At 41.5% G+C, this 13017-nt stretch overlaps 1 protein-coding gene across 1 annotated transcript in view; it reads right to left on the bottom strand.

The window, feature by feature from the left end:
- The window catches only part of LOC102798111 (uncharacterized), a 275012-nt gene that overhangs the window by 40460 nt on the left and 221535 nt on the right, over positions 1-13017 (bottom strand). Inside the window, exons 15-16 of the mRNA XM_087842715.1 lie at positions 9940-10086; positions 7524-7658 (exon numbers count right to left, since the gene is read on the bottom strand). Of these exons, the coding sequence (XP_087698841.1) occupies positions 7524-7658; positions 9940-10086 (282 nt within the window). The remainder of the gene's footprint in view (positions 1-7523; positions 7659-9939; positions 10087-13017) is intronic.

Here is a 13017-nt window from a genome sequence, read left to right as displayed (position 1 = left end):
ACACACACACACACTCCTACAGTAATATAAACTGTCAGATGATGAAGTAAAATACCAAATATATCAAAGCAGCACAAAGTAATTGACAGAATTCATTCTTCAGCCTCGTGTGCAAGACTCTCCCTTATTCAGTTTAAGACGGTATACAGATTACACTTCTCAACATCTAGATTATCTAAAATATACCCCAGCATTCCTGACCTGTGCAACAGATGCAACACGTCCCCCTGTGATTTAACTCATATGTTTTTTTGCCTCCCCAACACTTCAATCATACTGGACTTTTTACTCTGAAGTGCTCTCTCATGTTTTGAGCGTTACTCTCAAACCATGTCCACTAGTTGCCATTTTTGGTGTTTCTGAGGACGCCACCCTGAACCTTAGTCGTAAGCAACTGGATATTATCGCTTTCACTTCACTGCTGGCACGGCGTCGAAGTTTGCTGTCCTGGAAAGCTCCTCACCCTCCAGCCCGATCACGTTGGCTGGAAGATGTTATGTTCTTTTTAAAAGTGGAGAAAATAAAATTTAGACTCAGAGGAAATGTTAATAAGTTCTCACAGATGTGGCAGCCTTTTATCATTTACTTTAACTCATTGAAAACACAACAGACTAAACTTTTGTACCACAGGGTTCCCTTTTGTTATGGTTTTGGGAGGGAGTTGATTTTTTAAATTATTATTATTTTGTTTGTTTGTTTGTTTGTTGTTTTCTGTGTGTGGGTTGTTGTTTTTTTGTTTTTCTTCCTTATTTCCTTTTTTTTTATTGTTATCATCTGAATTTTAATGGCCTAATTTGTTTTGATATATGTCTTTATATCGGTTGCTGTATTGGGCCTGATATGTCAAATTACATGTGCAAAACTTTATAAATAAAGAGGGAAATATATATATATATATATATATATATATATATATATATATATATATATATATATATATATATATATCAAAGTAGCCATAAAAAATAATAAAAAGGAGAACCAAAGTTCAAGTAATGCAGATACCTGTGAGTTGTAAAGTACTGAAGTACAGTACAGAGTAAATGTTGATCAGCTTTTTGAATGAAAATGACTGGAGACTCGCCTAAACTAAGTGCTAGTTGATAAAAGCTGAGGTCAGTCTCCTTTGATATTTTTAATTATGCACCACACTGAGTTTTGTAGTGTGGAAGTAATATCTGCAACAAACATGGGGTGCATATTAATTTTGCACCATATTAATTTAAAAGCTTTTGTGAATTAAGGTGAAATAATATAATAATGTATAATAAATATTGCATTAATTAAAATGCATTAACATGTAAAAATCTTAAAACAAAAGCTTTTTTACAAGCCAATAAAACTCTAATCCACTGACCTTATTGTTAGGTTACTACTTAATTATTACTAATATTAATGAAGGTTTACACCATTGTAATGTCTTATTTTCAGCGCCACAAACATTTTGCATCAAAGTACAAACTTCATAATGATGATATGCTCGGGTGTTTTCATTACAGCCACTCATTCTCCTTTAAAGGCTTAAAGGCAACATCTGCTTCATTCTCTTGCAGATTTAAAACTCATAAACATAAATGGACTGATTCTTATATAGCGCTTTTCTACTCTCCCGGAGTACTCAAAGCGCTCTATACAACATGCCACATTCACCCAGTCACACCCATTCTCACAAGCACTTTATCTATACTTAGTGCTTTTTCTAACTACATTCACACACATTCATACTCCGATGGACGCATCGGAGAGCAACTTGGGGTTAGTATCTTGCCCGAGGATACTTGACATGCAGACTGGAGGAGCTAGGGATCGAACCACCAACCTTCCGATCAGTAGGTGACCTGCTCTACCTCCTGAGCTACAGCCACCCTTACATACAAACATAACCACACATACCTCATCTATTCAGATTCAGATTCAGATTCAGAAGACTTTATTTAAGAGACTGACCTTGCCGACCGTACATACAATACCATCTATGTTGGAGACAAAACACCGTCAGTGCTCCTGTTGCCTCGATCAGCAAGCCTGAACACATTTCTATGCCTTAGAAATTTCTCTTGCATAGACATTTTATTTTATTTGACTTTGACCTTTGACTGTACTTGAGATTTTTTATGTATTTTTGCATTAAAACAAAAGTTTTCTTTCAAAAATATCATTTTAATATGGCACATAAATACAGTCAGAGGGTTTAGTTTTTTGACAGATGACCACGTCCTTCTGTTTTTTCACTTTTTAATATTTTATTGTTGCCCATTAATAAAACAAAAGTATTTCTTATCCCATTACTTGATGGAATAATCAGTAGATTACTCGATTACTAAAATAATCAATAGCTGCAGCCCTACTGAAAAGAGCTTTCAAAGACTTAAAGGTGTGACCCAAAAGTTTTGTCTGCATAGTGTTTGTAGAACTGAGGAAAACAACTGTGGGAACAGGTTTGTTAAGACTTTCACATACGCTGTTCTTTTAAGATCCTACATATCCTGTTTTTTACAATTTATCGGTCAATAACATAATTAGCTGCAAAAGGTTATCCAGCAAGAGAACGGGGATAGAGCTGGACTGGCACTTCAGGCAGTATAAAGCCTCAATGCTGGACATCTGATTTATCAAGCCTCACCCAGTTATCTATGGGCTGCTCAAAGATGCAGTGGCCAGCAGAATGGCTAATGTAGGACGGGGCATAACTAAGGCTGTCCTCATGTTTAATGATGATGAATATTTCAAAGCACACTCCTCCACTGCCTCTATTTAAAACTCGACTTAGCAACAGACCTTGAACCAACTGGGTTCGTAGGAGGATGAACACCTATTCAACCTACTGAGCAACTAAACCAGACTAAGATATTGATGTAAAGGAGGAGGCAACAAAAAGATTACTGAGATAAAATGGTTGAATACATTGCACTAAAAGGGACTAAGAATGAGTTCACTTGGTACATTCTCCACTGAGACGCCAACAGTCGAGGGCTTTGCTTTTGAATGCAGAGCTTGCATTCTGACCTAAAGCTAATGAGAGATGTCAGTGTTTTACAAAAACGGCTGCGTTAATAATGTCAGGAGGCTGACTGCAGTGATTATACTGGACACCAGCTCTGTTCTGGTCCTGTGCCCACGTAACCATTAAAACACTATGAAAACACTAAGAATACAGGTTTGGACAGCTTTCTTAATACATTTGATTCATTTTAAAAGCGTATTTTATATTTACTCATGCTATCTTTGTCTAGAATAAAAATTGGTTTGATGATCTGAAACATGGAAGTGTGATGAATCTCCAAAAAATTTGAAATTAGCAAGGAGGTAAATACTTTTTGACAGCAGTATGAACAGATAGATGATGTTGCTAACCTCAAGAAATCCTCCCAGTGGCTAGAAAAGACTTAAAAGACACTACGGATCCAGTGATCACGGCACAAGAACAGCACCACATCCATTGGGGCAGAAGTCTACCACAGCTGACCTCTATCTTGGAGAACAACCACTACACACCGTCCATGTCAGTTTTGATAAGCTAGCAAAGTTTCCTTTGTTTTCAGCTTCCAGACTTTACTTAGTTTGTAACTGAAGTATAAACAGGGCACCAACTCACTGAGAAGAAAAGACTATGGAACCCAATGACAGGTTCATCCATCTTCTTCTGCTTATTGAGGACGGGTCGCGGGAGCAGCAGCCTAAGCAGCTTGTCCGGGGGAACACCATGCTTTCCCAGGCCAGCCGAGAGATATAATCTCTCCAGCGTTTCCTGGGTCTTCCCCAGGGCCTCCTCCCGGTGGAAGATGCCCGGAACGCCTCACCCAGGAGGCGCCCAGCAGGCATCCTTGTCAGATGCCCGAACCACCTCAACTGGCTCCTTTCGATGTGGAGGAACAGCGGCTCTTCTCTGAGCCCTCCCGGATGGCTGAACTGAACTGAAGGGAGAGGCCAGCCACCCTTCGGAGGAAGCCCATTTCTGCTGTTTGTATCTGTCCCTACCCACAGCTCGTGATCATGGGTAGGGATGGATACCGGTATGCTTTAAGCTGATACTGTGATACTGTCAAAGGAGGTAACACCTCAAATCTGATGAAACACCTGGCGACGCATAGCGTTTTTTTAAAAGCAGAGAAATGCGCCGTATTTGATAGCTTGCTGCGAGACCTCACACCGAGCACATCTACTGCGGGTGTGGTGCCTGTTATTGGACCCGGAGTTAGCAACATCCCCCAAAAACCCGAAGAGGAGAGTCCTGGCCCCTAGCCCTGCCAGTGTAGCAGAAATGATGAGGATGATGATGCAGCAGCAGCCGTTCTTCTCTGCGTGAGTAGCTTAATGTTGTTCGTGTGTAATTTACGTTGAGTAGGCTAACCACGTTATTACATTAATGCATGTAAGGTGAACTAGCAAACATCATCATAGCTACATGCGGCTGTCTTCTTGTTTGATGGCAGATACTCCCTTCACCCTGGACAAAAAGGCTAAAATGACCAAAGAAAAAGTGGAAAACAGTTAAACATGAGAGGTTTTTGGACAAAGTTTGTGTTTTTTCCATTGTTTAAGCTGCTTCCAGCCAAGAGTGATACCATATATGCCCCATAGCTGCAGAAAAGGCTAACATTGTTATCTTTTTACAAAAAAACAGCTGAACATGAGAGGTTTTTGGACCAATTTTGTGTTTTCCATTCTTTAAGCACCGGTTTAAGCACCGTTTAAGCACCGGCACCGTTTCAAAAGTACCGGTTTGGTATCGGATAAAACCTAAACGATACCCATCCCTAATCATGGGTGAGGTTAGGGACATAGATCGACCAGTAAATTGAGAGCTTCGCTTCTACACTCAGCTCTCTCTTCATCACAAAAGACTGGCGCAGCATCCGCATCACTCTCCTGTAGTTGATCTCCCGTTCCTTTCTCCCTTCACTTGTGAACAAGACCCCAAGATACTTGAACTCACCCACTTGGGGCAGGAACCCATCCCTGACCCGGAGTGGGCACTCCATCCTTTTCCGGCCCAATGAAAGGAGCTATATGCACTGATGTGGACACTGAGTCAACATCAGTGCAATATCATCAACAGAAGACAGCTACTATCAAAGCTGGAGATTCAAAGGCAACAGCACAGTGAAAACAATAGTGAGAATAATGGACAAACACACACACACACACACACACACACACACACACAACTATATATATATATACATATATAAATATGTATATCGTATCAGGGGGCGTTGGGGCTTAAGAGGTTAATAGCATTGTTTCTTCCTCCCCTTAGCAAGTACTGATAGTCTATCTCAACTTCCTGTTAAGCACACTGATTTTTGCTGTTTTCCCTCAGAAGCTCAAAATCTTTTCAGTCTGTGTCCGATCTATATCATTTCAGTTTATACCAAGCATAGAACAGCAGTTCCTTCATTACACATAAATGACTATTGTATAGAAAAATATTGCATGTTAGTCTATTGCACACTGAAATGTGGATTGCATATAGAAATATATATCATACTGGAAACATTTGATTTTGTGTATTTTACTGATGTTGTTTTTTGCCATCAGTCTGACTGTGGTGGGAAAGACGCTGTTGTGTTAGCGTGTTGTGTGTGCGACAGACTGTCCACTCTGCTGCATCTCTGGCTGTATCCTGATTGTTTTGGTGCAGAGAGGGTGTGACCTGAAGCAACACATCATCAGAGACCTGACAATCTCTGATGATGTGTTGTTCTCTTTTCTTACAGCGCTCTGTGTCCACTGATGGAAGATCCGCTCTTATAATCCTCTCTGCAGGCTTTATGACTCTCTGGAGAGTTTGTGGCTGTAGTGAGACTCAAAGTAGCCACAGACCAAGAACCCCCAGCTACCTGACAGTTTCATTAGTGGAAATGCTTGTAGATGTGAACACTGCTCTGCGCACCATCCCCACTGGCAGTATCACTGAAATCTTAAGTACCTGGGTATCCACAGGCCAGTGGTAATGATTCAAGAATACATGAAGTTCCACATTTCATGATGAAAAACAGAGCATCTGTAAATGCATCAGAAAGACGGCCCTCAGAGATCGCCTCAGACAGCTGAAGACAAATAGTGATGCTGAACAGGAAGAGGAATTCATGGACAACCAAGTCCCTGCATGGGATTACAATCAACAGATAGATGAAGTTGCTAAGATCAAGAAATCTGCTTCGCTTCTGTCAGTCTGCCCCAGGGCAGCTGTGGCTACAGCTGTAGCTGCCTCCACCAGTGTGTGAATGTGAGAGTGAATGAATAGTGGAATTGAAAAGGACTTTGAGGGTCTCGAAAAGCGCTATATAAATTCAATCTATTATTATTATTACTTGTAACGCGTTACTGTAATCCGATTACTTTTTTCAAGTAACGAGTAAAGTAAGGGATTACTATTGCAAAAACGGTAATTAGATTACCGTTACTTTCCCGTAGGAACGCTGCGTTACTGCGTTACAAACCCTGATTTTTTGTGAGAATGTCTCATGACAGTGACGTAAGCGAGTGCGACTTTCGTGACAACAGCTGTGTGCAGATCAACAATGGATCATATATCGAGTGCAGAGAGAGTATGAGCGTGCAGCGTTTAAAGCGTGGAAGTACTGACCTTACTTTGAGTTTGATTCCATAAAAAGTGACAAAAACATTAGTGTCCGTTGTGCGTGGGAAGAAAACTTCTTTTTACAGCGAAAAAAACCCCTAAACTTCCGAGCAAGCACCGAGTAGCTACGACGTAATGAGAAACTCACAGAGAAACTCACGGATTCTTCCACTGACCGCTGCACACCTGCACCAGGGTAACCCTCCGCCTACCCCACTCCTGCTTTACAGGTGAAAATAGAGCAACAGGACCGCTAGTCTTTGACTTTATTTATTTTCTGCTGTGTTTTACTTGCATCTATTTGAAAGACTGAGTGTAAACACACAAAATATTTTATTTTATGTGCTGGAATGTGCAGAAAATAGGTTTAAATGTTAAACTAATTTCTTCCAGTCAGAGAATGTTGCAGATAATTAAATTTAAAGTTAAAAGATTAAAACTAATAAAACAAGTTTTAAAAAGAGACTTTTCCATTTGATTACATTTTGTATGATGATTATGCAGAAAAAGTAGAATTGGGCTGAAAGATCTATCACTTTATCACCTATTCAGGTTGTAAATTGTGTTTTTAAAAAGTAACTAAGTAACTAAGTAATTAATTACTTTTGAAAATAAGTAATCAGTAAAGTAACGGGATTACTTTTTGGGGGAAGTAATCAGTAATTAGTTACTGATTACTTTTTTCAAGTAACTTGACCAATACTGGCTTTGTCCTCCTGGTTTTCTTCAGTTGGGCGATTTCGCCTCCCTTGGTTGTTCCGGGTCACCTTTTTTAAAATAAATACAACCTGTACTAGCTCACTCTGAAGCGTATTGAGTTAGCTTTTGGGTCCCGCTTGTGTGCGCGACCTGCGGTTAATGACACTTATTTGTAATTATGAAGTGTTTCTACTTCTGTACTTCTGAATTACTTTTTAATGGAATCAGACAAACTGACCTTCATTGCAGAGGGAGCCAAAAAATCCAGCGAGACATTTGCAGTGGCCGGTGATGTGGTGGCACGCCCCATCGCTGTGGACACACTGAGGACACATCTGACTGCAACGATGGCCGTAGAAGCCAGGAGAACATGCTGTAGAGGAAAAATCCACATTGTGGCTCATCATGTGCATTCTGTGATGGTGTGTGTACTGGGAATAGCGTTCTAGCCATTCCCTCGTCCCATGGGTCAGCCTGTTAGCTGTATTAGTTTTGATTTGTTCTTCCTTCCCGCACAGGAAGGACTCATAAGTCTTCCTCTGGCCTTTAATTTGCTTTAATTGACGTAACTCTAATTGCTCTAACTGGCAAGGCAACCCTCTTCCCTCATGCTACAGGATTTTCCTCATTATGATAATTGTGTAAATTCTGAATTGTGAGAGCTTAAATGTATTACTCTGATGCCAAAAGAAGCAGAAGAAACGGTCATACAAACACACTCCGTGTACTCACACTATGAGCATCCTCAGACTCGATTTCAAGCAGGTGCAACGTGAATGAGTTACAGTTATTTTCTTAAACAAAATAAATGAACTTTAAACTTCAGTTTCACTGGGCCATTACTGGGAATTTAGACTCTTGATTTCAGAACATCAGCTTCACCCATTAAACAAACCACCGTGTACAGGTTAATATGCAGGGTGACACACAGATCCCTAATGCTAAAGTCAGTAAAAATGGCGATATCCTTGTGGTTATTTTCACCCTGACTGAAAACAAGCCTCAAAATAGATTTCTGTAAAACTCTGATGTTTTCTCCTCCTCTACTCGGTCCTCTGAATCTTTACAAAAGAGGTGGAAGTGCCAACATAAGCCACAGCATCCCTCTGGCCAGCCACGAGGACTGTTTCTGTTTTTGTAAGACAAATGCTGCGATCATTAAATTTGCTAATTAGTTCTAAAACAAATTTTACACAGACTTTATTTCAAAGACCTGTGAAGAAGTTACAAACTGGAATAACAAAGCAGACATATGTTAGAAAGTTAATAGATTATCCAGTAGAAACAGTGCACCAGGTGGCAGCTATCACTTTATTCTAGTGCCGTCAGCGTTAATCTCGTTGAAATGACGTTATTGGCATAACTGCATTAACGCGGTAAATCTCCGTTAGCAAGTTAGCACCCCGTGCGTGGGACTGCACGGCGTCAACGCGTTAGCAAGGTTCACTCGTTAGCATGTTAGCGCTGTCCAGCCCCACGCACGGGGCGAAATGGGCTAACTTGCTAACAGAGATTTACCGCGTTAATGCGGTAAATCTCTGTTAGCAAGTGAGCGCCCCGTGCGTGGGACTGCACAGCGTCAACGCGTTAGCAAGGTTCACTCGTTAGCACTTTAGCGCTGTCCAGCCCCACGCACGGGGCGAAATGGGCTAACTTGCTAACAGAGATTTACTGCGTTAATGCGGCAAATCTCTGTTAGCAAGTGAGCGCCCCGTGCGTGGGACTGCACAGCGTCAACGCGTTAGCAAGGTTCACTCGTTAGCACGTTAGCGCCGTCCAGCCCCACGCACGGGGCGAAATGGGCTAACTTGCTAACAGAGATTTACCACGTTAATGCGGCAAATCTCTGTTAGCAAGTGAGCGCCCCGTGCGTGGGACTGCACAGCGTCAACGCGTTAGCAAGGTTCACTCGTTAGCACGTTAGCGCCGTCCAGCCCCACGCACGGGGCGAAATGGGCTAACTTGCTAACAGAGATTTACCACGTTAATGCGGCAAATCTCTGTTAGCAAGTGAGCGCCCCGTGCGTGGGACTGCACAGCGTCAACGCGTTAGCAAGGTTCACTCGTTAGCACGTTAGCGCCGTCCAGCCCCACGCACCGGGCGAAATGGGCTAACTTGCTAACAGAGATTTACCGCATTAATGCGGTAAATCCCTGTTAGCAAGTTAGCGCCCCGTGCGTGGGACTGCACAGCGTCAACGCGTTAGCAAGGTTCACTCGTTAGGACGTTAGCGCCGTCCAGCCCCACGCACGGGGCGAAATGGGCTAACTTGCTAACAGAGATTTACCGCGTTAATGCGGTAAATCCCTGTTAGCAAGTTAGCGCCCCGTGCGTGGGACTGCACAGCATCAACGCGTTAGCAAGGTTCACTCATTAGCACGTTAGCGCTGTCCAGCCCCACGCACGGGGCGCTAACTTGCTAACAGAGATTTACCGCGTTAATGTGGTTAACATCATTTTAACGAGATTAACGCTGACAGCAGTACTTTATTCATTTCTCATTTTTTACTAATTGTATAGGAGTCTTGTTAATAGTACTATTTGTAGTTCCCATTTAAAGCAAAATGTCAGGATTTCTGCCACCACTGCAGCTGTGGTCGAGTGAGTTCAGTACACGACTGCAGAAACGTGGGTGTGAAAAATAATCCTTTACTTCTTCTGCAGTTTGTCCCCCGGTAGCCTGGAGCGCACACACAGGTGCCGTCCTCTGGAGAACAGGAGCCCCCGTTCTCGCAGGTGCAGCTGTAGGAGCAGTTGGGTCCCCAGCGACTCTCCTCGCACACACTGTCACAATGGACACCTGCACAAAATACACACAAACACACACAATGTAGGCTATAGTAAAGCAAACAGCTTTATTCTGTCAAGCGCTGAGCTATGAGCTCTTAAATAAAGTCAAACTGGTATTCCTGACACAGAGCGGAACTCATGGTGGGTTCACGCCCCTCTGAAGAGGAAACACCTGGGCCTCATCAGTGCAGCCAGCATTTAAGCCAGGGAGTGGCTTCTACTCATCGCTGGATCGTTGTGTGTGACTCGCGTCAGTGCAGCCCAGCTCTGAGCAAGTTCTCCTTTGCTTCCCTGCACAAAACCTCTAACGTGTGTTTCCTTCTGTACATAGATCCCCTGGACCCGACCCCGCATTCCCCGAGCGGATTCCTTTTTTGTGTGAGTGTTTGGAGAGAGACTGGTCAGGATAGGAGAGAGTCAGAAGAGGAGCAAGCGTCTTTTCCCTACCTGGATTTCCCCGGAGCCTTTTCCCTGTCACCACTTTGTATATAGCACTACCGCTGCACTATTTGTATATACACCTGGTGGAACTATAATAAATACCAACTGTGCCTCTGAGTCAAGCGAACCGTGACAATTCCTGACACAGAGGTTAACATGTCATTTAAAGGTGAAAAGTGAGACGGCAGGGTGATAAAATAAATAAATAAATAAATCAGCAGAGATGAGTAGAGTTCTCACAGTTCTCTCAGCTAGCAGTTAACGTAATGCTGTACTAGCAAACTGTGAGCTGTATTAAGATAAATCTGGTCACCTTCACTTAATTGATGTCTTCTCATTGGCCCCCGATTGTGATATCTGTTGATCAATGTAATGTTTAGACACTTAACACTTATTAAGCATTGGAAATGTCAATAAATTGTTATTTAGTTCATTATATTATAACCAGGCTGTCTGCAGGGTTTTGTGTTGTGTGTGTTAGTCTAAAACAAAAAGATGCCAACATGAGCAGTAAACTGGTGTGCATGTAAAGGTGATAACTGGCATTACGTTCAACAAAACCAAAAATGCTTTTGATTATTTTGCTGTCTAAATATTCATTTGTGTGTGCACATGTATGACTAAATGTCAGTTTATATGAATAAACACATAAAATCTCACAAATACTACCCAAGACTTTTCCCCGTCTAATTCTTTGGTGTCTCCGTCTTTCATCAGTCTTGCATGTGTGTGTGCGTGTGTCCTGAGGGGCAGGAGTGTGTCTACACAAAAACTGCACAATAGTTCAGAGCCCGTACGGCTCACAGGGGACAGTCTGACGGAATAAAAACATAGAGTGTGTGTAAATACAGTACACGTCTCCGTCTCACTTCAGCCTGCAGCTCATTAGAAACTTTCTTTGACATTTAACATTTCTTTCAGACATTATGATGCAATTAATAACATTATAACATCTAAACTTAACATAAAAAGTAAGGAAATGTTTGTTTGGTTGATTATTTCTTTGTTGTAACAATCCTTCTTTTCAATAAATCGTAGAGTACTGCTGGAAAGTCAGTTTATTTCCCTTTACATCCCTAAGATCTCTTTAAATAGTAGAGTTGTGTATGTGAATTGCACCCCTGAAAAAACTGCCACCAAATCTTCTCAGCCAATGCCCGACAGCTTATTCTGTTATTGACTCTTGATTTTGAGCTTCTGGTACTGCAGGTGCTGACTATCAGGTTCCTGATTGGCCCAGATTAACAGCTTCAATGGTGAGCTGGTGACTGCTTCAAACATGTCATGTTTATAATTATATCCATGTACCTCTATCCTTCAACAATGCATTCATATATAGTGGAATGGACAAATAAAATAAAGGATATTTTCTTCAATCTTTCATTTTTATAGTATGACTGCTTATGTTTATATATACCAAATTTTCCAGTGCTTGAGCCTACAATAATAATTAATCTTATTGTTCTGCCTTTTAAAACTTAAATTGGATATTATAGTTGTACGCTGCCCTAGAGCTCCCTCTAGTGGCTGCTTTGTAATATGGGTTCGGTTACTTTGGGAAGGGAAAAATGAGAACGTGAAGAAGAAATAAAAGATGGCGGAAAGTGATACCGTAATGTTATCGTTCTAAGCTGATACGGACCTTAAAATGTTGTTGCCTTGGACAAGATATGTCTGTAAGTATGAGTGTCGATAAAATAATTATTATCTTTTGTTTTGTGTAAAAATGGTTTGATAATTTGTACATTTGAAAGTTTTATCTTGTTAGCTTGCAGTAAGAGTGTAACAAGCTAGTTTACAATGTTAGTTAGCTAATACAGTATTTTGTACTTTCAGTTTTACGATGGTCAAAGAGAAGGCAATGGTCAGAGGCCATTCTTCAATAAATCAGCGCCAAAAGGAAAATAAGTCTGGTTATTGGAGCATCGTTATCTCGCTGTCTAGCTGGTGAAACTCAGAGACTCAGGGCGAGGACAGCATACTTATCGTATGTTATCTTAAAATCACCCATTACAATTATTTTTTCTGAACACTAAATCAGTCACAAAAATCAAATCAAAACTCTGAGTGCCAGCTGGACAACAGATAACAATAAACTGCTTTTTCAGTTATCTGTTGTCCATCGATGGTTAATTCAATCAGTATCAGTTCAGTTCAATTTTATTTTATTTATATAGCACCAAATCACAACAACAGCTGAATATTGTCTAATATTGTTATGTAGAGACAGTAACAATCACACGACCTCCTATGAGTACGCACTTGACAGTATGAAGGAAAAATTCCCTATTAACAGGAAAAAACCAGCAGAACCAGTCTCCGGGAGGGGCGGGGCCATCTGCCGTGACTGGTTGGGGTTGACAGGGAAGGAGACGGGACAAAAGACATGCTGTGCTTCATACGTTGAAGATTGCCGCTGCTACTCGTCCATCCTGTCTTGAGAATTCTGACAGGACGACTCGGGTGTGTTGATTCCTTTAAACTGACGTATTCATCCCGC

The sequence above is a fragment of the Neolamprologus brichardi genome, chromosome 1 (genome assembly GCF_056152115.1).
Source record: "Neolamprologus brichardi isolate AB-2024 chromosome 1, ASM5615211v1, whole genome shotgun sequence".
NCBI classification, from domain to species: Eukaryota; Metazoa; Chordata; class Actinopteri; order Cichliformes; family Cichlidae; genus Neolamprologus; species Neolamprologus brichardi.
Note: the sequence above shows the minus strand (reverse complement) of the source record. Positions and strands in the feature narration are given on the sequence as shown.